General features: G+C 40.0%; 1 protein-coding gene across 1 annotated transcript in view; it reads right to left on the bottom strand.

Moving 5' to 3' along the window:
* AAK1 (AP2 associated kinase 1) overlaps nt 1-26,580 on the bottom strand; it is a 169,538-nt gene that overhangs the window by 57,568 nt on the left and 85,390 nt on the right. Inside the window, exons 4-5 of the mRNA XM_023733059.1 lie at nt 18,262-18,370; nt 16,619-16,761 (exon numbers count right to left, since the gene is read on the bottom strand). Coding sequence (XP_023588827.1) covers nt 16,619-16,761; nt 18,262-18,370 — 252 coding nt within the window. The remainder of the gene's footprint in view (nt 1-16,618; nt 16,762-18,261; nt 18,371-26,580) is intronic.

The raw sequence follows: 26,580 nt of genomic DNA, 5'->3' as shown, positions 1-26,580 counted from the left end.
ATAATAGCCACCATTTACTAAGCTTGTACTATTGTTAATACTGCTATATTTAGCACTTAACATGGCGTACCTCATTAAATCTTCATAACAATAATTATATACCCATTTTATTGATGGAGAAAGTGAAGCAAACAGTGATTGAGTCCCTTACTGTTATACAGCTAATAGGCGGTAGAGTCAGGAAGTGAACCTAGACAGTCTAACTCTAGAGGATCACCACCAATTGCCCCACTATATCAGGCATATCTGTTTCCAGAATACAAGTTGCTGTCAAGTTGATTCCAACTCATGGTGATCCCATGTTTGTCAGAGGATAACTGTGCTCTATAGGATTTCCAATGGCTGATTTTTCAGAAATAGATCTCCAGACTTTTCTTCTGAGGTGTCTCTGGGTGGCCTTGAACTTCCAACCTTCAGGTTAGCAGCTGAGGGCATTAAACATTTGCACCACCCAGGGGCTTGTTACCTGAATAGAACAGGCAATTACCTTTCTGCCAGGCAAGAAGCAGGTTAAAAATAGAGCAATTACTCAAGGTCCCCATCCATACCCTCCAACCCTGGTAGGGGTGATTATGTCTTTATACTTGCCCAACATACTGGATATAAGTTTAAGGACAAAGCTACCTAGTTCTTTATGTTCAGAAATGCCCTTATTATAAGAATATAGCCAGTGAGGAACCAAGTGTCTAAGTATTAGCCACGCTGATTTATGCAGTGTCTCCTAACCATTCTTAACATTGCCTAATTTGTCCTTTTATTCAATTACTCACTCTCCACGAATGAAATCCTAGTCATTCTTTAAGGCCCTGCACAAGTCATAACTTAAGCAGTAAAACCTTCCATTGCTACCCTAAGTGGAAATGACCTTTCTCTCCTCCAAAATCTAGAGAACTTACCTCAAACAAGTCTTGAGGTCAAATTCAGCCATGCCCATTGGTAACTTATCCTATACTCTATGGCTACTTTCAAGATCCAACAGCAGAGTTGAGCAGTTGCAACAGATACCTTATGACTAACGAATCTAAAATATTTACTATCTGGCCCTTTGCAGACAAAGTTTGCCAACATCTGGTCTACAATATCATTGACAAGCATTTAGAATTTCACAACATTTCTTCTACTATGGTGTTGGTATTTAACTTCTTACATATTTCTGCTTTACCTTCCCACACAGAGTACAAAACCTTTGAAGGCAGGACATTATATTATGCTTCTGTCCTATAGTACAGTACTTAACACATACCCAAATCCACTCCAAACCCACTGCTATCGAGTTGATTCCGACTCATAGTGGTTGCGTAGGGTTTCCAAGGCTGTAAATCTCTATGGAAGCAGACTGCCACATCTTTCTCCTGTGGCGTGGCTGGTGGTTTCTAACTACCAACCTTTTGGTTGCAGTCAAGCACCTTAACCCTTGTGCTACCAGGGCTCCTTACACACCAAACCAAAAAACCAAACCTGCTGCCATCAAGTCAATTCTGACTCACAGAGACCCTACAGGACAGAGTAGAACTGCCCCACAGAGCTTCCAAGGAGTGGCTGGTGGATTCGAACTGCCAACGTTTTGTTTAGCAGCCGAGCTCTTAACCACTGCACCACCAGGGCTCCCTAGATGTTGCTGATGAAATCACTTGCCCACTGTCATTCTGCAACCATCTTCCTGGCCTCCTGCATCTTACAGGACTCTTATGAAACCATGACTCTCCTATTGCATCCATGCCTTCCCTCTCCAGAGTCAGTTTCTATACTTCTAACAGTGGAGTGTACATCTAGAAAACTGAAAAAGTAGTTCATATCAAAACACAAATGAGGTAGTTCTAGGGACCAAAATCACTGTTTGTTGGGGGAGGAAGGAGGACTAAGTAGACAAAGGACCAAATATAGATGAGGCACGTTGTTGGCCAGATAAGAACAGTAATCTTTGCACTGGTTACTTTGCAAGTTTGATGGAAGGATCAAATGAGATTACAAAAGTGAAATCGCTTTGTGGCAGCCACTTCAGCAGTTGTTGGATTCTCTATCCCCTCTCAAACTGTCAACTGACTTGTAACACCTGTGAAAACCTCCAAGGCCAAGCTGCCCATCATCATTACCACCACCACCATCAACAAAAATACGTAACCCAGAGCACAGGCTGTGGAAACCCACTGGACTTGGGGGCCAGAGGACCTTAGAGACTATTTGAGATGTTAACCTTGGGGAAATCATGAAACCTTTTTTGGCTTGTTTCTCATCTGCAAACTGAAGCTAATGCTCTTTCCATCACGATGGTTATGAGGCAAGTGAGAGCATGTAAGTGGAAGGTAACTGTAAATCTCTCTATACAAATATATTACTACTACTCATTTAGTAATGAAACACATTTGAACACCTACTACATGCCAAGTACTATCCTAGGTTCTGGGGTTAAGGCAGTGAAGGATACAAAGCCCATCCTCTCATGAAGCTTACAGTCCAGTTGGGGATAATAATAAAATAAATATAATTGCCTGATGGTGATAAATGTTAGAAGAGGGGTGCTGTTTTAATCGGTGCAGTCAGGGAAGATCTCTCTGATGAGGAAGCAGAGAGCTGAATGAAGAAGGGAGTAGTCATGGACGGCCTGGGGAAGAGCCTTCGAAGCAGAGACAACAGCCAGCACAAAGGCCCTGAGAATGGCAGCACGCCAGAAGTGTCTGGGGCTTAGAGGCAGGCCAGTGTGGCTGGAGCGGCACCGCCCTTGGCATCGGTACGCAAGGAAACCCAAAACGGGACTGGACATATTATGAGCTAACATTGTCAAACATGGGGAGATGAGATAATGCTGGGGGTCTTGGAGGAAGTGAAAGACTTAGATAAGTGAAACTTAATAACAAAGAACAAAGGCAGGCATAATAATGAAATAATGATATTATTTTTTGTATTAAGCAGCTTAATAGCACTATGTGCTAGGCATATTGTCCTATGCACTTTTTTTTAAAATCACTAACATTTAGAAAAAAAAATTAAGGTGAACTTTACATAACAAGAAATTAACCACCTTTCACAACAGAAAAGTGGGGTGCAGAACTCAAATTCTGATAAAAAGACCAGACTTAATGGTTTGATTGAGACTGGAGGGACACTGGAAGACATGGCCTCTGGACTCTCTGTTAGCCCAAAACTAAAACCATTCCCGAGGCCAACTCCTCAGACAAAGATTAGACTGGACTATGGGACATAAAATGATACTCCTGAAGAGTGTGCTTCTTAGCTTAAGTAGATACGCAAGACTAAATGGGTAGCTCCTGTCCAGAGGTAAGATAGGAAGGCTGAGAGAGTCAGGAGCTGGTTGAATGGACACAGAAAATCCGGGGTGGAAAGGAAGAGTGTGCTGTCACAGTATAGGGAGAGCAACAAGGGTCACATAACAATGTGTGTATAAATTTTTGTATGAGACACTAACTTGAATTGTAAGCTTTCACTTAAAGCACAACAATGAAAACAAGAAAGAAAAGAAATTCACCATCTTAAACTGTATAATTTACTGGCACTTAGTACCTTCACACTGTTGTACAACCGCCACCTCTATGGAGTTCAGAACATTTTCATTACTCCAAAAGAATATGCTATACCCATTGGGCAGTCACTTTCTATTTTCCTCTACATCCAGCCTCTGGCAAGTACCAATCTGCATGCTGTCTCTATGGATTTGCCTATTCTGGATATTTCACATAAATGGAATTACATAATATGTAATTTTTTGTTTGTAGATGATTTTACTTAGCATAATGTTTATGAGGTTTGTCCATGTTGTAGCATGCACCAGTACTTCACTTCTTTTTATGGCTGAATAATATTCAGCTGTATACAGACACCGTATTTATTTATCCATTCATCAGTTCATGGACGTTTATGTTGTTTCCACTTTTGGGCTATTATGAATAATGATGCTATGAACATTGTGTACAAGTTTTTGTATCAAAATATTATTTTAAATTGTGTTTTTAGGTGAAAGTTTACAGCGAGAATTTAATTTTTCATTCAAAAAATTTACACACAAATTGTTTTGTGACATTAGTTGTAATCCCCACACTGTGTCAGCACTTCCCCCTTCCCCTTTTCACCCTGGGTTCTCTGTGTTCATTCATCCAGTTTTTCTGTCCCTTCCTGCCTTATTGTCTTCGCTTTTGGGCAAGTGTTGCCTATTTGGTCTCGTATACTTGACTGAACTAAGAAGTACATTCCTCACATATGTTATTGTTTGTTTTATGCTGTTGTTGTTGTTAGGTACTTTTGAGTCAGTTCCGACTCACAGTGAACCTATGCATAACAGAATGAAACGCTGCCCGGTCCTGTGCCATCCTCACAATTGTTGCTATGTTTGAGGCCACTGTTGCAGCTACTGTGTCAATCCATCTCGTTGAGGGTCTTCCTCTTTTTTGCTGACCCTCTACCTTACTAAGCATGATGTCCTTCTCCAGGGACTCATCCCTCCTGATAACATGTCCAGAGTATGTGAGATGTAGTCTCGCCATCCTTGCTTCTAAGGAGCATTCTGGTTGTACTTCTTCCAAGGCAGATTTGTTCGTTCTTTTGGCAGTCCATGGTATATAAAATATTCTTTGCCATCATCACAATTCAAAGGTGTCAATTCTTCTTCGGTCTCCCTTATTCATTGTCCAGCTTTCACGTGCGCATGAGGCAACTGAAAATACCATGGCTTGGGTCAGGCGTACCTTAGTCCTCAAGGTGACATCTTTGGTTTTCAACACTTTAACGAGGTGTTTTGCAGCATACTTGTCCAGTGCAATGCGTCTTTTGATTTCCTGACTGCTGCTTCCATGGGCATTGATTGTGGATCCAAGTAAAATGAAATCCTTGACAAACTCAATCTTCTCCGTTTACCATGTTGTTGCTTATTGGTCCAGTTGTGAGGTTTTATGTTGAGGTGTAATCCATACTGAAGGCTGTTGTCTTTGATTGTCATCACACTGCACACATCCAATTTTTTTGTAGATACATACCACCACTTGTTATTTTCCACTTTTTAAAAAATTCTAGCCATCCTAGTGGGTGTGAAGTGGTATCTCATGGTAGTTCTGATTTCTATTTTCCTAATGACTAATGGGAGTCCCTGGGGGTGCAGATGGTTAACACACTTGGTTGCTAACCAAAAGGCTGGAGGGTTGAGCATACCCAGAGGTGCCTCAGAAGAAAGGCCTGGCAATCTACTTCTGAAAAACCAGCCCTTGAAAATGCTATGGAGCACAGTTCTACTTTGACACACATGGGGTCACCATGAGTCAGAATCAACTCAAAGGCAACTGGTACTGGTAATGAGTAATGATGCTGAGTATCTTTTCATGTCCTTGTTGGCCATTTGTATATTTTCTTTGGAGAAATATCTATTCAAGTCCATTTTTTAATTAGGCAGTTTAATTAGGCAGTTTGTCTTTTTGTTGTTGAGTTGTGAAAGTTCTTTATATACTCTGGATACAAGATTCTTATCAGATGTATAATTTCCAAATATTTTCTCCCATTCTATAGACTGTCGTTTTACTTTCTTGATAATGTCCTTTGGTGCACAAAGTTTTTAATTTTGGTGAAGTCAAATTTATCTGTTTTTCTGTTGTTGTTGCTTGTGCTTTAAGTGTCTTATCTAAGAATCCACTGTCAAATCCAAGGTCAGGAATATTTATCCCTATGTTTTTTTCTAAGTATTTTATAGTTTTAACCCTTATAATTAGGTTGTTAATCCATTTTGAGTTAATTTTTTGTATATGGTGTGAGGCAGGGGTCCAACTTCATTCTCTTGAATGTGTATAACCAGTTAACCTGGCACCATTTGTTGAAGAGAGTGTTCTTTCCTCATTGAATGGTATTGGCACCCTTGTGGAAAATCAACTGGCTACAGATGAGTGAGCTTATTTCTGAACTCTCAATTCTATTCCAATGGTCGATGTGTCTGTTCTTCTGCCAGTACCACAATGTTTTGATTACTGTAGTTCTGTAATAAGCTTTGAAATCAGAAGTATGACTCCTCCAACTTTCTTCTTCTTTTTTATTATTATTTTGGCTATCTGGGACCAAATTCCATGTGAATTTGAGATTAGCTTTTCCATTTTTGCAAAAAAAGTCCACTGGAATTTTGATAGGGATTGCACTGAATCCGCAGCTTGCTTTGGGTAGTAGTGCCATCTTCACACTATTAAGTCTTCCATCCGTGAACACAGGATGTCTTTCCATTTATTTAGGCCTTCTTTAATTTCTTTCACCAACGTTTGACAGTTTTCAATGTACTCATCTTTCATTTTCTTGGTTAAATGTATTTCTAGGTTTTTTTTTTCTTTTGGATGTGATCGTAAATGGAATTGTTTTCTTAATAAGCTTTTCGAATTATTCATTATTTGTGTATAGAAAAACAAGTGTTTTTTTTTTTAAGACATATATTTATCAAGCACTACATGGCTAGCAAGCACTCTGAACTTTGCATGCATTATCTAATCAAATCCTAACAACAGAACCTTTTTAAAGTGTTTTTGTAGATGAGTAAACTAAAGCTCAGAAATACCCCCAGATTACCAGTCTCTAAGTGACCCAGACTGGGTTACATCCCTCCAGAAACTGCTCTAACATGTTATTGCCTCAGGAGACCAGGACCTTACTTTTTTTTTTTTTTAAATTGTACTTTACATGAAGGCTTACAGAACACGCTAGCTTCTCATTAAACAGTTAGTACATGTATTATTTTATAACATTAGTTAACAACCCCATTACATGTCATTACTCTCCCTTCTCAACCTCAGGTTCCCTATTACTAGCTTTCCTGTCCCCTCCTGCCTTCTAGTCCTTGCCCCTGGGCTGGTGTACCCCTTTAGTCTTGTTTTGTCCTATGGGCCTGTCTAATCTTTGGCTAAAAGGTGAACCTCCACAGCGACTTCATTACTGAGCTAAAAGGGTGTCTGGGGGCCATCCTGTTGGGGTTTCTCCAGTTTCTGACAGGCTTCTCCAGTCAGTCTTTGTTTGTGAGTTAGAATTTTGTTATCCATTTTCCTCCAGCTCTGTCCATGACCCTCTATTGTGATCTCTGTCAGAGCAGTCAAGGGTGGTAGCCAGGCACCATCTAGTTGTGCTGGACTCAGTCTGTTGGAGGCTGTAGTACTTGTGGTCCATTACTCCTCTGGACTAATCTTTCCGTTGTGTCTTTGGTAGTCTTCATTTTCCCTTGCTCCAGACAGGGTGAGACCAGTGGAGTATCTTAGATGGCCTCTCACAAGCTTTTAAGACCCCTGACGCTACTCATCAAAGTAGAATGTAAAACATTTTCTACTCACCAAAGTATGATGTAGAACATTTTCTTTATAAACTATGTTATGCCAATTGATCTCGATGTTCCTTGATACCATGGTCCCCATGGCCCTCAGCCCAGTAATTCAGTCCTTCACGGAGTTTGGATGTATCTACGGAGTTTCCATGACCTTGCCTTGAACAAGTGGTGCTGGCTTCCCCAGTATTGTGTACTGTATTACCCTTCACCAAAGTTACCAATTACCTATTGTCTATTTAGTGTTTTTCCATTCCCGCCCCTCCCCTCCCTCATAACCATCAAAGATTGTTTCTTTTTGTGTGTAAACCTTCTCATGAGTTTTTGTAGTAGTGGTTTCATACAATATTTGTCCTTTTTTGATTGACTTATTTCACACAGCTCAATGTCTTCCAGATTTATCCATGTTTTGAGATGCTTCGAGATTCATCACTGTTCATTATTGTTGTGTAGTACTCCATTTTGTGTATGTACCATAGTTTGTTTATCCATTCATCTGCTGATGGGCATCTAGGTTGTTTCCATCATTTTGCTATTGTGAACAATGCTGCAACAAACATGGGTGTGCATATGTCTCTTTGTGTGACAGCTCTTATTTCTCTATATTCCTATATTCCTAGGAGTGGGACTGCTGGATCATATGGTATTTCTATTTCTAGCTTTCTAAGGAAGCGCCATATCATTTTCCAAAATGGTCGTACCATTTTGCATTCCCACCAGGAGATTTCTCTAATGGCTAGTGATCACGAACATTTTCTCATGTGTCTGCTAGCCGCCTGAATGTCTTCTTTGGTGAAGTGTCTGTTCATTTCCTCTGCCCATTTTTTAATTGGATTATTCATCTTTTTGTTGTAGAGGTGTTGGATTTTCCTGTAGATTTTAGAGTTAGACCTTTGTCGGATTTGCTAATAGCCAAATTTTTTTTCCCAGTCTGTAGGTTCTCTTTTTACTCTTTTGGTGAAGTATTCTGAAGAGCATAAGTGTTTAATTTTTAGAAGATCCCAGTTATCTAGCTTATCTTCTGGAGTTTGTATGTTGTTAGTTATGGTTTATATCCTGTTAATGCCAAAACACAAGTGATTTTTGTGTGCTGATCTTGTATCCTGCAACTTTGCTGAATTTATTAGTTCTAGTAGTTTTCTTGTGGATTCTTCAGGATTTTTGGTATCTGTGATCATGTCATTTGCAAACAGAGATAGTTTTACTACTACTTTTCTGATCTGAATACCTTTTATTTCTTTTTGTCGCCCAATTAATCTAACTAGAATTTCCAATACAATGCTGGATAGCAACGGTGAAAGTGGGCATCCTTGTCTCATTCAGTCTTTCCCCACTGAGTATAATGTTAGCTGTGGATTTTTCACAATCTCCTTTACCAGGTTGAGGAAGTTCCCTTTTTATTCCTAGTTTGTTGAGTGTTTTTATCATGAAAGGATGTTAGATTGTGCCAAAGGCCTTTTCTGCATCAGTTGAGATGATTATGTGATTTTTTTCCTTTTTTCTATTAATGTGGTTTTGCTGAACCACCTTTGCATCCCTTGGATAAATTCCACTTGGTCATAATAAATAATCCTTTTAATATGCCATGGATTCTGTTTGCTAGTATTTTGTTGAATATTTTTGCATCTGTATTCATAAAGGGTATTAGTCTGTAGTTTACTTGTGGTATTTTTGTCTAGTCTTGGTATCAGGTAGGAATGGCCTCATACAACAAGTTAGGATGTGTTCCCTCTTCTATTTTTTTGGAAGAGTTTCAGAAAAGATTAGTGTTAATTCTTTTTTACATGTTTGGTAGAATTATCCAGTGACACCATTTAGTCCTGGACTTATCTCTGTTGGGAGGTTTTTTAAATTACTAATTCAATCTCTTGTTATAGGTCTGTTCAGCTTTCCATTTTTTCTTGAGTCAGTTTTGGTAATTCCGTGTTTCTAGGAATTTGTCCATTTCATCTAAGTGATTTAATTTGTTGGTGACAATTGTTCATAGTATTTTCGTAATTTTTTTTTTTTTATATATTTCTGTAATGTCAGTAGTAATGTCCTCACTTAAATTTCTGGTTTTAGTTATTTCCATCTCCCATGTATTTTTATCTATAACATTTCATGTAATTCTTATAAAGCCTTATTATTCTTCATTTTACAGATGAGGAAATAGAGGTCAGAGAAGTTACCTAACTTGCTTCAGTTCATAAGGATTGTAAGGGGCAGGATTTAGGCTCAGGCTGCCTGACTCCTAGGACTACACCCCCTCCCACTGCATCAATATGCATTACATAATTAACAATTAAGTAACATGGTCAGTTCAGACCAGTGAAAAAGAAGGGAGCAAGAGAGAGGACCAGAGAAGCAGACAGAAGAAGGTCTCTAGGGAGCCATTTGGCATTTTTAACAGGTCAGCAGCACATGAAAAGAGAACCTTTAGGAAGGTTAACTTGGTAACAGAGAGGAAGGCAGGTGCAACGTCCAGGTGTGAAGTGACAAGGGCCAGATCTAGATTACGGCTAATACAGATAAACAGCGGCAGGGAGGTGGACAGATTAAATGAAATTAGGAAGGTAGAGAACCAATGGGATATTCATACACCATCTTCTGAAAGCTTCAGAGAATTCGTATAGTGAGTTTGCTTTTGACAAAGCCCCTTAGGATGAAAGCCTTAATATTGGTTACCACTGCTTACATCCTCAAATCTTTCAGCTCTTTGAGTCCAATGCTGCTGACTTTAATCTCCAGTCTACCAACTTTAAAGGACTATTAAAGTTGTCACTGCCAAACTCTGCTTATTGCTTTAGCTAAAAGGTCTGGAAAGCCACCTGCTACTGATCTCTTCAGGTCCCTGGGTGGCACAAACAATTTCTGCTTGGCTACTAAATGTTGGTGGTTTGAATTCACCCAGCAGCATTGTGCAGAAAGACCTGGCAATCTGCTTCTGTAACGATTACAACCAACAACAAAAGGCAAATATATAGAGACCAAAGTTTCTTAGCGGTTACCAGGGGCAGGAGGGAGAAAGAAAGTGGAGAGGGTTATTGCTTATGGAGTACTGAGTTTTGGTTTACGGTGATGGAAAAATCATATAGATTAAGGGTAGGGTTGCACAGCCTATTATTGTAAGTGCCATCAGTAAGTTGTACATCTATAAAAAGTTGAATTGGCCAATGTTGTGTGATAGACATACTTACAACAACAACAAAAGAAAAAAAAAAAAGATTAGCTGCCGTGGCTGCTTTATGTGCAACCAAACACACCATGGGATTTGGTTACTTGGTTTGAAGCGTCATGGTTTCATGGGACATTCCAGTTAATTGGCCTAATAATGTGTTTAGTGCTTCTGTTCTACCTCCTAGTTTGTTGTGTAGTGCTTGGGGTCTTAAAAGCTTGCAAGCAGCCATCCAAGACACAACAATTGGTCTCTATTTGCCTGGAACAACAGAGGAAGAAGGAGAGTCAGAAATAGGAGTAAATGGAATGTGTGGCTAATTGCCTCCAGGAACAACTGCCTTCTTTGCCACAACCAGAACTGGATGGTGCCTGGCTACCATTACTAAACATTTTGATCAAAGATTCTATAGACGAATCCTGATCAAAAGGGGGGAAATGTAGAACAGAATTTAAAATTTTCATGGAATACAGATTTTCCAGAGCCATGAAGGCTGGATGAACCCCTGAAACTATTGTCCTGAGATAATCTTTAAACTTTAAACTAAAATATCCCCAAAAGTCCTCTTAAAACCAAACAACAGTTTAGCTTAACTAGTAAAAAAAAGTCTGCCTTCAGCATTATGCTCTCTTAAGATCTAAAACCAAAACCAACCCTGTTACTGTCGAGTTGATTTCAACTCATGGTGACCCTATATGGAATCAAACTAACAACAACTAGAAAGATTAGATAGGAACCTTAGGGGGTAGTTTATGTTATGAGTTTATGTTAATGGAGGAGGAACAACTCATAAATCGAGGGTGAGAATGGTTGTACAACTAAAAAAATGTAATCAGTGTCACTGAATTGTACATGTAGAAACTGTTGAATTGGTATACATTTTGCTGTGTATATTCTCTACAACAAGAACAAAAAAGATTACAGCCAAGAAAACCCTACGGAGCAGTTCTACTCTATAACACATGGGGTTGCCATGAGCTGGAACTGGCAACAGGCCTTTTACTTACGTCTTTATCTCTACATTATTCCAGATATCCAGATTTAGGCATTTAACCCATGAATTTATCACTACTGGAAATCTTGAAGGATTAGATGAACACAGGTTTTCAAACCTATGTGTTTAAATACGGAACAGCAATCTGCACCTTCTTGTACTTCATGAGATCAAAATCTCTCTTCTGAGAAAAAGAGAGACATTTATGACTTTTTCAACCTGAATGCAGTTGTTAAGCCTTAACCTTTTATCTTTCTTAAGTGTTTGGGCAAACAGCATGGTAGAATATGAAAGCAAAAAATCCAAATGGGGGTTAAAAAAAAAACCTAAGTCTTTGCTCTGGTTTGATCACTTAATTAGCTCTGGAGGTCACAGCCTTTCTGTGCTGAGGGTTCTTCAGGACAGGCTGGCTTAGATAACCTTTCCAGTTCTATTACTCCATGATCTGCAGTAATGACCTTTACCTTTCCTCAAAGAGAAGAAAATTTAAAATGGGGGAAGAAAGCGTTAAAATAATATATTTGAGGACAGACTTTCAAAACAGAACAGTACTTCGGTTATGGTTATTTTTAGAATATAAGCTGCTTAAGGACGGGGATCACTTTCAGCTTATTTCCTACATGTAATATAAAAGAAAGGCCACACAGGTACTGGGCAGGTCACAAAAGGCTTTTCTCAGTTCTGCATATGAATAAGCAGACTCACAGGCAGGGTGGTACTGGCTCCACAAGGGAGTCCACAGCAGGCCTGGCCGGTGCTCTTTCCTCATGTCCCACTGGCTTTTCTTCACATTGGGTGCCTCCTCATCAAATGAAAACGCTGCTCTCAGAGAAGTAATCAAGAGACCAGCAACCCACACTTTATCTGGCCAGCAGGAGAATAAAGAACTGCTTGGCTGGTTCCAGCAGTGACATGAAGCTCAGAATGGCTGGGATTATGTGATGCAACAACAGAGCTAGGGCACGAAGGACATACAGGGGACCTTTCACTCAGGCCTTGGGAAGCTCACAGTGCAGTAGACAAACGTTACTGCCCGTCATGCATATGCTAATAGAAAACAAAATCTAATGTGCTAGTGAAAGCGTCTAGAAGGCACCAAGTATTTAAGATTTGGGGAGCTCGGGAAAGTTCGATCAAAACAACCGGGAATCAACAACTAAAAACAACAGCACGAAGTACTCCTCTACAATAATCACAGTCGAGCCTCCTATGAGTCCCTACCGATGTTCCCTAGTTCCAAGGTGGAGGAGAAAGGGAAACAGCCAATCTCTTGAACCACTAGTGGGCAAACCAGCAGCAATCCTGATAGAGAGGGTGACTGAGGATCATAAAATATGACTGTTGTTGTTGTTGGGTGTCACTGAGTCATTCTGACTCACAGAAACCACAGGTGACACAGCAGAACTGCCCCATAGGGTTTTCTTGGCTGTAATCTTTCTTTAACTTGATAGCTCCTTTCTTTTTATTGCTCAATAATACTCCATTCTATGGACATACCACAGTTTATCCATTCACCATCTTGGCTATCTGAATAAAGCTGCTATAAACAATCATGTCAGGTTTCAGACTGGACATAAGTTTTCAAATCAGTTGTATAAATATCTAGGAGCACGATTGCTGGATCATATAGTAAGACTATGTTTACTATGTAAGCTCTGTAAAATCTGTCTTCCAAAGTGGTGTACTATTTTGCACTCCCACCAGAAATAAATGAGAGTTTCTATTGCTCCACATCCTTGCCAGCATTTGGTATTGCCCATTTCTTGTGTTTTAGCCATTCTGATAGGTGTGTAGTAGTATCTCACTGTTGTTTTAATTTGTAATTCCTTAATGACAAATGACACTGAGCATATTTTCATATTCTTATTTGCCATCTGCATATCTTCTCTGGTGAAGTGTTTGTTCAGATATTTGGCCCATTTTTAAATTGGGTTGTTTTCTTATTGTTGACTTTTAAAGAGTTCTTTGTATATTTTGGATACAAGTCTTATCAGATTCATGTTTTGCAAGCAGGCTGCCAGGTCCTTCTCCCGCAGAAAGACTTGTGTGGGTTTTGGTTAGCAGCTAAGTGCTTAACTGTTACGCCACCAGGACTCCTTAAAACATGACTACAGAGCCCAAGACTGTGTCCCTAGCACTGTGTTGCCTCCTTCTTAGGAACACTGGGAAGGTGTGAGGTATAAAGGACTGAAGGTAGTCTAGAGAAAGCAGTGTGGCAGCCACTCTCCTATGCTGCCTCGTCTCGATTCCAGTGTGCTCCAGGTTTTCTTGCTGAAACATCTTGTGGGCTGTTCAGTGCAGTGAAGGAAGACTCTGGGGCTCCTGCTGCCTTAGCCCTACCACTGACCTACTCCATGTTGCCAGGCAAGACACTGAGCTCCCTGTACCGCAGGTTCCCATCACTGGATGATGCTTTCCTACCAGCTCGCAGCACCACAGGGCACTGTTACGCTGGATATACGTAAACTGAATGGGTATTATTTCCTGGTATGAAAGCATGATCATTTAGACTTCATTTAATCCAACAAATGCTTAAAAAGTTAAAAATAAAGGAAAACTGTCACACAGGTCACAGACAGAGGCCCACACTCACAGGCCAGTCCTTGTGCTGCCCTGCCACACTTCCCCTGTATGTGCCCCTCACAAATTCTTCCCCAAGGCAGACGGCAGGGAGAGAGGTCATGGCCTAAATTTTTGGTATCACTGCCTATTTCAAAATGCACGCCAACAGGCCTGAGGATTTCACTCAGTGTTACAGACAACTAGGAATGAAGTGTCAATACATACTCAGAGCTGTGGCCCACAGTCACTCTAGTCCCTGCACAGGGCCTTACCTGCCTCCCCATCCCCGACCTGGTCGCTCCCTTCTCTAGGCTTCTCTCAAGCTCTACTCTCTGCCAGGAATGTCTGGAATGTCCTTCATCCTCTCTGTGACCACCCCTATCTTGCCTGTCCTTCAAAATCCCACTTTTCCAGATAACTCCAACCACAACCGGCTGATCCCACTTTCTGACCATACATTACGCCACTTGATTCTCGTCTATTCATCATTTTGTTATAAAGGGTTTTGTATTTCACGTAGTTGCGTTTCAAGTCTAAATACAGTGAAATCTGTGAGAGCTAGAACATGATGGGATTGCCTTGTTTGTCCGGGCATCACAAGTTTTCTGCCTTTGACAGGATGCAGTCTTACCACTTCTTTATCACTTGTTTTAGTGGAAAATATTTGAGTTTTCTTTCTCTGACAGGTTTCCACCTTACACTGGTTCCAGCTTTCGCAGGTTTTACTGTATTTCATTTATATCCTTCAAGAAGAATACTTCCAACATCTTGAGGGTGGGAACCATGTTATATGTTTATCACCCCTACAGAATTATGTACTTGTACTATTATAGGTTCATAATTACATCCACTGAGATGTATCCTCCTTTTTTCACTAAGGAAAAGGGCTGACTGTGGGCAGAGTTACTCTGGAGAAGTCTGTCTAAGATATTTGGAGGTATACAGGTGTAACCTGAGGATCTTTCTGTAAGCTAATCATCTTTGTACAGAAATGCAAGTATGTACCATGTCACACTCACTGGGATGACTATAACAAAAAAGATGGACAATAACAAGTGTTGGTGAGGATGTGAAGATATTGGAGCATTCATATACTGCCGGTGGGAATGTAAAACGGTACAGCTGCTTTGTAAAATAATTTGACAATTCCTCAAAAACGTTAAACATTAAGTTACCATATGACCTAACAATTCCACTCCTAGGTATATACCCAAAAGAAGTGAAAATAAGGACTCGAACAAATACTAGTACACAAATGTTCACAGCAGTATTATTCATAATAGTCATAAAAGTAGAAACAGCCCACCAACTGATGAATGGATAAATAAAATGTGGTATATACATATGATGCAATATTATTCAGCCATAAAAAGGAATGAAGTACTGATACATGCTACTATATGGATGGACCTTGAAAACATGTTAAGTGGAAGAAGACATGTATTGACATGAGGTCACATATTCTATGACTGCATTTATATGAAATCTCCAGAATAAACCAATCTATAGAGACATGAAGTAGATTAGTGGTTGCCAGGAGTTGGGGAAAAGAGGGAGAGGGAGTGACTGCTACTGGCTACAGGGTTTCTTTTTTGGGGTGACGAAAACGTTCTGGAATTAGATGGTGATGGTTGCACAACCTTGTCATTATGCTGAAAAACCACTAAACTGTACACTTTAAAAGCCTGAATCTATGGTATGTGAATTATATCTCATTTTTTTAAGTTAAAAGAAAAGGAATTCCAGTATGCAACCGAGATCCTGAAACTTTAGAATACACAAGAACCACCGAGGGTTCTTATCAAGATGGTGAATCCCTGGGCCTCTCTGACACCACCAGCAAAATTCTGGCCCAACAGACTCAGTGCAGGACCCAGCAACTTGCTTTTACCAAGCACACTAGAGGATTCTGATGCAAGTTATTAGCCATGAAGCATGTTTCCTGAAACACAGGTATAATGAGAAGAAATTGTAATTTAGACACTGAAGAGCTGGATTTGGATTCTGGGATTGCTCCTTCCTAGTTATAATGACCTTAAGCAAGTCATGTAACATCTCTGCTTCTTAGTTTCCTAAACTATAAAATGGAGACAAGAATCTCCCTCCAATGACAGAGTGTATATGAAGTGTCTAGTACAGTATGTGGCACATAGTCAGTGTTTGATCAACGAATCCTAGCCAAGTGCCAAGTCCATTTGACAAACATTGTCAAGTGCCATCGATATGAAAGGCATGGTATGAGGTAATGATAATTAGTGGGACACATTTTTAAAATAATCAATTAATGGATTTTGCAAAATATGAAACAGACCTTAGAGACCAAACATCTTTGTTTACAGACCATTTAAATTAGCATACTATTTTTTCATGACCCTGGAAAAGTGAATTTGGGGTATATCAGGGAAAACAAAAACAACACATGTTCGGGCATCTTATGATTATAAAGAATTTCTAGAGGCCACCAGGTAATAAAATTGATACCTGAACTATACTCCCCCCCTCCCCTTTGTATTTTCTCTCCCCAAGGCAAATGGAAGCTTAGAATTAGGGACCATGTATTAAACTTCTCTCACATCCTGGGGCAGGTAAAAAATACACAGTGAAACATGAAGCCTGTTACCTTCAGGTCACGGTGGATAATAGGAGTTTTGCACTGATGCAGGCGGGCGACAGCTTCACAGGTATCACAAAATATCTGCAGCACTTCATTCTCTGTAAAACCTGTTTGCAGGCGCTGATTCATCAGGTTCACCACCTGGCCTCCTGAGAGGGTGCAAAGGAGAGGTTATAAACACTCAGACTTGTCAGCAAGCCCAAATAGGAGCCTCCTGGACTAAGGTAACAGAGCTGATTACTGACAGAGCCAGAACTAGAACCCAGCTGTCTTGGCTCCCAGCATAGGGTTTGCTTCCTCATACCCTGGGCCTGCTCTAATGCATCAAAAAGTTATTTTATAAAGCACCCTAGACGTAAGCCGCCCTCGTTATGTCTCAAGATTAGCAATGGAACTGACAATATGGTCCTGCTACAGTCGCCTGCTTGTATTGTCCCAATTATGCATGAGATGAGGCCATAGACTCAACTTGCCACATCTGTTAGTAAGATTCAGATCCCACAATATTATTATACAAGAAGCAGAAGAGGACAACTTTATAGTCTGTACTTTAGGAACAGCTTGGTCTCTGCTTTCACAACTTGCTGTTTGGTCAGTGGAAAAGTTGCTGGTGGAAAATCTCCAGGACAAAAGGTTGATGACCTCACTTACAAATTATACACAGCCAGTGATGCTCCATGAGTTGACATCAAGTTGACAACAACTAATTTGGGTTTTTTTAGATGCTCTTACTGCCTGGTCTCTAAACATTTTAACGACCAAAAAGGAACAGATACCAGGAAACAAACTGTCAAGTACAAATTTGGTAGAATTTTGCAGGATCAGGTTAACAGTATTACAGTGCAGGCTGAAATTACTGGTTAACATCACATTTTGGGGATTAGCAACACAACTGATATACGGTATCTTTAAAGGGAGTGAAAAATGTTAGAGGAATAATGGTGATTACAAAACAGGGCACCAAACAGCGAGACAATGACCCACGCTTGTAAGTGGCAGCTGCTTAAGACCAAAAAAGTCAAACCTTCAAACAATGGTTGTATGAAATGCAGTCAACTCTGAATAAATTTATGCTACAGTCTGGATTTCCCAAGATAAATATTGTTTAACACTTCAAGCTTTCAACTTACTTAACACCACTGTTTACAGTACCATCATTTGAATGTGGCCTTACTAGGATGTATAGCTGAAGAGCAAGGAGAGGAAGGTCATTTCCTTTAAAACAAAAGGATTCTTTTATCCTATCACTCAAGGATGGTGATGTGGGAGAAGAGAACACGCCAGCAAGGGAGGGGGAAGCTGCACTGTTTTTCAGTCCATCTGGAGTTGGGTCTTTATTATATGCAATCATCGTATGTTCTGAAGCATCACAAAGAACATATTCATTCTCATTCCTATACAAGCACCAAACCTTCTTAAACCTAACAAAAATGAAGTTTTGTATTATCCATCACTCTGAATGGCTTGTGCCGCTGCTATAACCAAGAATTGATAGCAGACTCTATATCTTCCGCGCTTTTAGTTTCCAAACTTTAAAACCAGAAGAGCATACTTTAAGGTGCAGTGCACATTAACTGAAATGCCCCCAGGTCCTTGGCAATCAAAACGTTAGAGAAATGAGAGCTTAAGAGTATGGTTCATTTACTTACCTCTACAGAAGTCCATCAGAATGAGAACTTCCCATACGTCGCCACTACTCACATTGTTGATACTAGAGTCAATGTAACCCACAATGTTCTTGTGCCCAGACAGGTCCCTCTGTGAACAAGAGTTGAGAAATATAGTATCAGTTAAAGACACCAATAGGGACAGAATGAGCCAGTCAGTTCCATTAACACAAATAATTTAAATACACAGAGATGATACTACCAGTGGTGAGAGGTAAGACTAAGGAGCAGCATCAAGAACAGGTTTCCAGCGGTCTCTGAGCTTCATGGACAGATATTCAATAGCAATTCCACAACCCTACTAAACCACAGCACTCTCCTCTAACTAAACTCTAGGACCAAATGCACACACAGTGCCTACTTGCTCACCACATCAGTGCTCCATACAAACCAGAAGCAAAAACTCTCCAAAGCTTCCTAAACTTAACAAACATGAAGTTTTTTATTATCTATCATTTTGAATAGATAATTATCCATCACTTGGAATGCTATAATCAGGAGTTGATAGCAGACTTAGTGTCTCTTAACCTCCATATCTTTTAAACACTGCAGAGGGTCTAAGAGGAGAGAGACAGTACGAACTATTTAAATACCTGAATTTTTCATTCAGAAAAATGAAACTGATGTTTTTCTTGCAAGCAGGGGCACAAGTGAATTCAACTTGACTTTTCAATGATTCATACTGCTTCTCTCCTTTTAGTAAACATCTGAAAAGAATAACTGCTTTACAGCTTTGAAGGGACTATCAGGGCATCCAGACATAAGCATTTTGCTCGTAATTAAGTTTTTCAAGCCAATCAACTGAGATGTAAGGTGGGTAATGCTTCCAGCTCCCCTGTTGCAACCACACGTGATCTCTCAAGTTTGCTTCTGAAATTCACTCATACAACAAATATTTATTGAGCACCTCCTACATGTCAGGCTCCATTTAGGCACTGGAAATTGCCTTACACATTGGTATAATCATTTCAACGTCCATAGAGGCAAATCTTTGTAGGGACAATGTTCAAATTCCAAGGTCATTAAAATGAAAGAAGTTGGAGAAAGAAAAAGTAAGCAAGCTGGGTAATATGATTTTAGCACAGAAACATGCTAAGATTTTATTTAACTCGTTTTTTAATTTTAACTAGTTTTAATAAATTGTTTTATTTTTGGCTTCAAAAAGTGGAGGGAAGAGGTCTGGAAAACATGTGGTTCTATGAGAGTCACCGAACAAACTTGGCAGTCTGGATCCTGAGACCAGCAGCTACCACCATCCTAGTTGGAGATGCAGTTGTTTAATGGGATCAATAAACTTCTTGTAATGTGAAATTACACACCAAAACAAGAGGAAGCCTCAGAGTATCAAGTGAACACATCTGAACCCTGACAATCTAAGTAAAAACTCAACAGAACTTTCCATTGAATGAGGGGTTAAGAATGACTATTGTCGGGAAAGGTAAGACAAAGGTAGAAACGTGACCATTGGAACTGACAATGGTCACTGGAGATCTATGCAAGAGCAGTTTCACAGAAGCGATTGGTTGGAGGTGAGAATGGAATTGGACTTTTAAAGAATAGGAGTTAAGCAAGTAGAGCCAGACTACAGATTACTCTTTCAGAATATTTTGTGCTTAAAGAGTGAAGCAGCACTGAGGGAAGAATCAGAGAGAACTGAGCACGGCAGAGTGGAAGCGGCCAGAGGAAGAAAGCTTAAAGATACGGGAGAGGGCAAGGAGAATTGATGGAACACAGCCCTGGGGGCACTGTTAAAGGGACAGGCCTTCGAAAGACATTTCTTTACTGGCAAGGAGGAAGGAGACAAAGATGGATAGATTGGTTTAAGGCTAGAGAAAAAGGGAATTTGAGTGAGCTCAGATCTACTGTGTTTTGTCTATTTGCTTGTTGTTGGTAAAGAGCAAGGTAATCTTCCAAATGTAAAGGAATGAGAAAGAGGCTTGATGAGAGAAACAAAAGGTTTAAAGCAACTGCTTTTGATAACAGATAAGGGAAACCACGAGGAAGAAAAGCAGTCTCTAGAGATTTCAAGTTTCTTCAAAATGGAAAGTGACTTTAGGGCTCATATTTTATAGGCCTATCCTTCCCTGTGCTTTCTAGTCTCATTATCAATTCTTCTAGAACTTGTTTCCATTTAGGCAGTTCTGGAAGTAAGAAAAAATGAAAGGAAGGCTTTGAAACCAAAATGGAACAGAAGATCATGTCCACGAATAGAAGTAAAAGACCAATATCTCTACTTTAACTATTTGAAAAATAATCAGCAATGTTCCCTTTGAGCTCATCTCACCCAAGAGGAATAACAAATTAGTCTGGGGGAAAAAAAAGCAGAAACAAATCAATATTTGGTAGATCCCAGAGAACAGCAGAGGTCAAGAGCTATTAGAGGACCAAAGCTGGGTAATTAACATCTGCAGATGGCTCCCTAAGAAGTTTGCCAGGATGTGTGCTGAACAGTTTAAGCCCAAATTCCTGTTCATTTTGAGATCCGCAGAGATCCTTAGATATGCCCAAGCAAAAACAGACCTGCTTGTTGAAGGAAGACTATGGCATTTACCTTTAACTACTTGATATTGTGTAGCAACATCTCAGATTTTACAGTAAAACCACACTGGTTTACAACTGATGGAGATTTGTTTAATGGCTGTGAAATGTAGAGAAGTCAAGAGAAAATCTTACTGCAAACTGAAGCTGATTCATGGTTAGGGTACACTGGTACCAGCTGCTGCCCAGCTTTCAGGAGCAACAGGCCAGAGCTTTCCCTAGCCTTTAGGTAAAACATCAGTTCCAGGCTTACAGAGCAGAAATGGACACAGGGGTATGGGATGGAACCCACACTGGGGAGCACCTCAGCCACCACTTGCTTAGTAAGGAAAAGGCAAGATGTGGCGAAGATGTTTTGCTGCCCATGCATACAAGTACTATATACAGCACTGGGGTAAAAGTCTATGTGTTGAATTAAGTCAAAATTTTTTATTTTTATTTTTTTATTGTTGTAGTTTCAATGAAGTTTACATTTCAAGTTAGTTTCCCATACAAAATTTTATACATACATTGTTATGTGACCCTAACTGCTTACCCCATTCTGTGACAGCAGACTCCTCCTTTCCGCCCGATTCCCCATGTCCATTCAACCAGCTCCTAACCCTGTCTGCCTTCCCATCTCACCTCTGGACAGAAGCTGCCCCCTTTGGTCTCTCGTATCTACTTGAGCTAAGAGGCACACTCTTCACGAGTATCACTTTATGTCCCACAGTCCAGTCCAGTACCTGTTTGAATAGTTGGCCTCAGAAATTGTTTTAGTTCAGGGCTGATAAAGAATCCAGGGGCCATGCTTTCCAGGGTACCTCCAGTCTCAGTCAGGCCATTAAGTCTGGTCTTCTCACTAGAATTTCAGTTCTACACCCCATCTTTCTGCTGCTCCATCAGGGACTCTCTGTTGTGTTCCCTGTCAGGGCGGTCATTGGTGGTAGCTGGGCACCATCTAGTTCTTCTGGTCTCAGGCTGATGAAGTCTCTGGTTTATGTGGCCCTTTCTGTCTCTTGGGCTAATCCTTTCCTTGTGTCTTTGGTGTTCTTCATTCTCCTTTACTCCAGGTGGCTGGGACCAACTGATGCATCTTAGATGGCCGCTTGCAAGCTTTTAAGACCCCAGACGCCACTCACCAAAGTAGGATGCAGAACATTTTCTTAATAAGCTTTGTTATGCCAATTGACCTAGATGTCCTCTGAAACTATAGTCCCCAGACCCCTACCCCTGCTACTCTATCTCTCAAAGTATTTGATTGTATTCAGGAAACTTCTTAGCTTTGGTTTAGTCCAGTTGTGCTGACTTCCCCTGTAGTGTGTGCTGTCCTTCCCTTCGTCTAAGATGATTCTTACCTACTATCTAGTTAGTAAATAACCCTCACCCTCCCTCCCCACCCTCATAACCATCAAAGAATGTTTTTTTCTGTGTTTAAACCTTTTCTTGAGTACAAATATAAGTCAAAATTCGATTTTCGGGGGGGTGGTGGTGGTGGTGAAGGGCATATCCAATTAAGCTACAGACCAGATCAGTTTATCCCACATGACTTAAGCAATAATAAGTCTGAAGGGTTTGTTTCACCATTTAAACTGCTGAGATTAATAATGGGCTAAAACACTGTTATTAGGACACCTACTCTATTAAATAGATATTTTAAATGGTTTGTATTTAGCTTATTAATGTTCATATTTAACTCTGCTTAAAGTACTGAAAACCCTTTTTCACAAACACAGACAAAAGCTACCATCTGAAAATCAGGGCTTCGACCCAGATCCCATAGATTATCACAAATTCCAACTTTATCTGCGGTCCTAATTAATGATGCTCTGTAGCCTCAAAATCCCTGTGGCAGGAGAATTTCTGCTTAAGAATCTCAGAGCCTTATAAGAAAACCGAGGACTCAGTTTTTAAGTAAATCTATAAAAACCTTCATATTACACAGTTTCTATGTTCAAGAAAACAAAAAAAGGAACATTCTAAATAGCATATCAATAACATGTCACTCATTTCAAAAAAGTAAAAATGAATATTATATACAACTAAATTCCCTATATATCATTTGCTCAGGACACTCTTGCTTAGAGTTTCAACATAACTGCAAAGTTCTGATGCAGATAGTTCTTACACTTACAGATGGTAAGCTTCCAAAGAGGTATCTTTACCTACTTTGAGCCTCCGCCCAAATATTCAACAGCTTTCTGATGTTATGACTCAGGACTATTGATTCCTACTTCTGGAATCCCACTAGTGTTCATGGTTCCACAGACCCTCTTAACCAAATCTCAGCTGCTTCTTTACATAACTGTTCTAAAGCCTGGAATTAATTTATTTCTCTCAAGGTTGCTTTCCAAAATTATGCTTCTCCTTTACTAGTTCATTCTAATCCAGTAGCTGGTATGGGACCTGGGGTTTTAAATTTCTAACAGGTGACACTGATGCTGCTGGACAGTGACACTTTAGTAGCAAGGATCTAGAGCAGTGTTACTGAAAGTGTGCCCACAGACCTTTGTTGGTTAGTAAACTGTTACCAGTCCATAAGAAGATGGGGAGCTTGCTAAAGAACCTAAACTGATCAAGTCACTAAGCTGACTTTTTCTTCCTAGCAAGACTTTTCCTACGAGGGAAGCAGTTCATTGTTTACATTCTGGCACAAGATTCTTTAAGTAGCAATCTTAGAAAAAAAACATAGGTGTAAATCCTCATGATCTTGGATTAGGTGATGAATTCTTTGATATAAAACCTAAAGCACAAGCGTCCAAAGAAAAAAGAATGGCTTCCGGAAATGAATGAAATACCCGAGGCCTGGTCTGACTCCTGCAGGGCAGACGAGGACTATCTCCTTCTATAATTCTATTAATGTGGCTAAAAATTACATTATTTTTATTCTGGCAGCCACAACATACTATATATGCATATTAAGTTAATTGACCACTAAAATAGCTAAGTCTTTTTTACACATGGTGCTTTTAATCTCTGCTTCCCCAGAACTGTGCCTGTAAAGTTGGTTAAAATAAAAAAATCCAAGTACATGACCTTATCCTTGTTATTTCATCTCATTAGTATCAGTCCATTACTCCAATCTGTAAGGATCATTTTGGATCGTGTAGTTGTTATATCTTCCAACTTTATATTAGGTAGATAATTGATAAGTATGTCTTCTATTTCTTTGACCAAGTTATCCGTTAGAAGCCAAATAACAAAAAAGCTAATGGTAAGTCTTGGTGATTTTTCCTTAGACAGTCTCCTCCAGGTTAACATCAAACCATTAACAGAAATTTCTGCAACCAGTAGTAATTATATCTGTCTCAGCATCCAGTCTAGCCTCAGCACCTTGCTCAAAGATCTCTAGTGAGTGTCCTTAACTAAACAACTTGCAGAAATTCAGAGCACTAGATTTTCTGCACTCCCCCGAGCTCCCTTTCCAGAAACCTTTCCAAAGGTGTTGATCTGACATGGTTTGTTCTTACCGAACCTGATGCTTCTTTGGATCCCTGCTTACTCATCTAAATGACTACGAAACAGCTTAAAATTTTATTTTATTTATATTATCAACAGGTAATATATTAACATTGTTCAAAAATTTAAAAAATATATTAAACAATTATTTCCTACTCTGTTCCCATCCCCTGTAGGGAACTACTTTTTCCTCCTTCCTTCATCCTTCCAATGTTTCTTAGGCAAATTAAAGCAATATGCATGCATGTGTATTACACACATATATGCATCTCACCTTTCTTACATAAAAGATAACATATAAGCTTTTTTTAAAATAATCTATTCCAGAGTCTTGTCCCTGGTCAATTCTGAGCTCCCTACTGTGCAGAATCTACTTTCCTTCTCTTTTGGAAAATGGAAGCATCTGCCTGCCTTGAATCTTCTGGCATCTCTTCTGTTCTAAGCAGAACATCACTGGTGATGGCTCAGTGTCCTCATTAGCAAGCTCACTGAGGATGTAATCCATCTGGGCTGGGAGATGTGAACACAGAACAGCATCTGACACATCTTGAGCTTTAGTTCTTTTCTATCACTGTACTTACCCTTTTAAGTCTGAAGATAATTAATCTTTCCCTGCCTTCAGGAAAAGGGATCATAAATCCAAAACCTACCTTCCAATCGTCCATCAGAAACTAGAATCCCTCTGGTTCCATCACAGAACACAGGTTGTGACTGAGAAGACAAATCTTTGATGTATCAAAGGATTCATTCTAGGCTCTAATAAACAGTACATATCATATATTTGTTGGAATAAAATGTCTCTAGTGTAACCATTAACTGTTCTCTTTGAGACTGGGAGAGAGGTAGGGCTGTGGTTATGTTCTCCATTTGACAGAAGTCTGAGCCTCAAAAGGCAAAAAAACAACACACATGACTTCTAATTAAAATTGGTAGGATTAACACAAGCATTATCTGTGCTTCCTTTCAAAACTTTACTAAACGATGTAAAGAGAGTTTTTTGTTGTTGTTTTTTTAAGCATAAACCAAACACTTCCACTTTTGGGAAGATGGAGTAGACATACTTTTTTCTTATTCCTCCTAAGTACAACTACATATAAAACAAGCATAAGATGACTCTGAAATGTGAAGAGAAGAAAAATAGACGGGTTAGGGACCCTGGGACCAAGGAATGATACGGTGGTGGGTTCCCTGAGTTTTCCTTGTGCCTCGTATATCCTAGACTTCAAGCTGAAGAAGCCAGCAACTCAGAAATGTCAACTGGCACTGACAAAAAAAAGCCCCAATGAAAGCTCGCTCTCTCCAGTCAAACGCAGAAAAGGACAACCCAGCAAGGCAGAAAACTTCTATTAGACAACTACTCTACTCTAGCCAAACACCCTATCAAAAACTGGCCCTCATCCTCACCTGTGCTAGCAAAGGCTGAGTGGGGAGCCTAGACTTCCATCAAGAGGCTGTAACTAAACACCCCCACCCACCCCAGGGTGATGTCAGCAAAAGGAGTATGTCAGGGAGGGAGCCAGGCCATTCATCCCCACCAGGCAGTAACAAGGCAGAGAAAACATGAGCAACCAGAAGACTCAAGAATTGGTCACACTAAATACTTCTAGAAATAGGGTGAAGGTGAGCCTAAATGTATGATGATTGCTGAAAAATCTATTTAAGAAATTAAATCCTAGATCCTTCTTCAAAGCTACATAGCTGGCCTCTCCCTCACTCCAAAAGAAAAAAAAAGGGTTTATTCCCTGGAGAGGGTTAAAAAAGGTCTCAAACCCACCAGCCGCTCCTTGGAAACCCTACCGGACATTTCTACTGTGTCCTATAGGGTCACTGTGAGTAGCAATTGACTCAGCCGCAACAGGTTTGGTGTTTTGGTTTTAGACTGGGGTTATTAGACACTGTTGAGGGCAGGGGTAGTGAAAGCAGGAAGATTAAGTGAAAATTTACATCCTAAATGCTGAACATCCCTATTGAGCTCTTAGAACAAAGGCAGCCAGAAGACTAGAAGAATATTCTCTGGGCAATCTGACCAGCCTCAAAGAAAAGATCTAAAAATACTGAAAATGGGGGTTTCCCCATGAAACAGCTCTGCCAGATCACCCTACAGTGAAGCCCTTAGACGGCACACCCCACTCACGGATTCAGAGGTCCGACCAGCTTTTCACTGCCTCACTCTTGAATATGAGTGGACAGCCAAGATTACCAGACATTTGATAAATACTTTTAATATGAAAGACAATTAAACAACAAAATAACCCTTGGAGGAAAGTGACCACACAGGGGGAAGAAACCTTTAAACACAACACAACGAAACAAAAACTGTCACTG

Source organism: Trichechus manatus, unplaced genomic scaffold (assembly GCF_000243295.1).
Source record: "Trichechus manatus latirostris isolate Lorelei unplaced genomic scaffold, TriManLat1.0 scaffold00004, whole genome shotgun sequence".
In the NCBI taxonomy this organism is placed as follows: Eukaryota; Metazoa; Chordata; class Mammalia; order Sirenia; family Trichechidae; genus Trichechus; species Trichechus manatus.
This window is presented reverse-complemented; position numbering and strand designations above follow the sequence as displayed.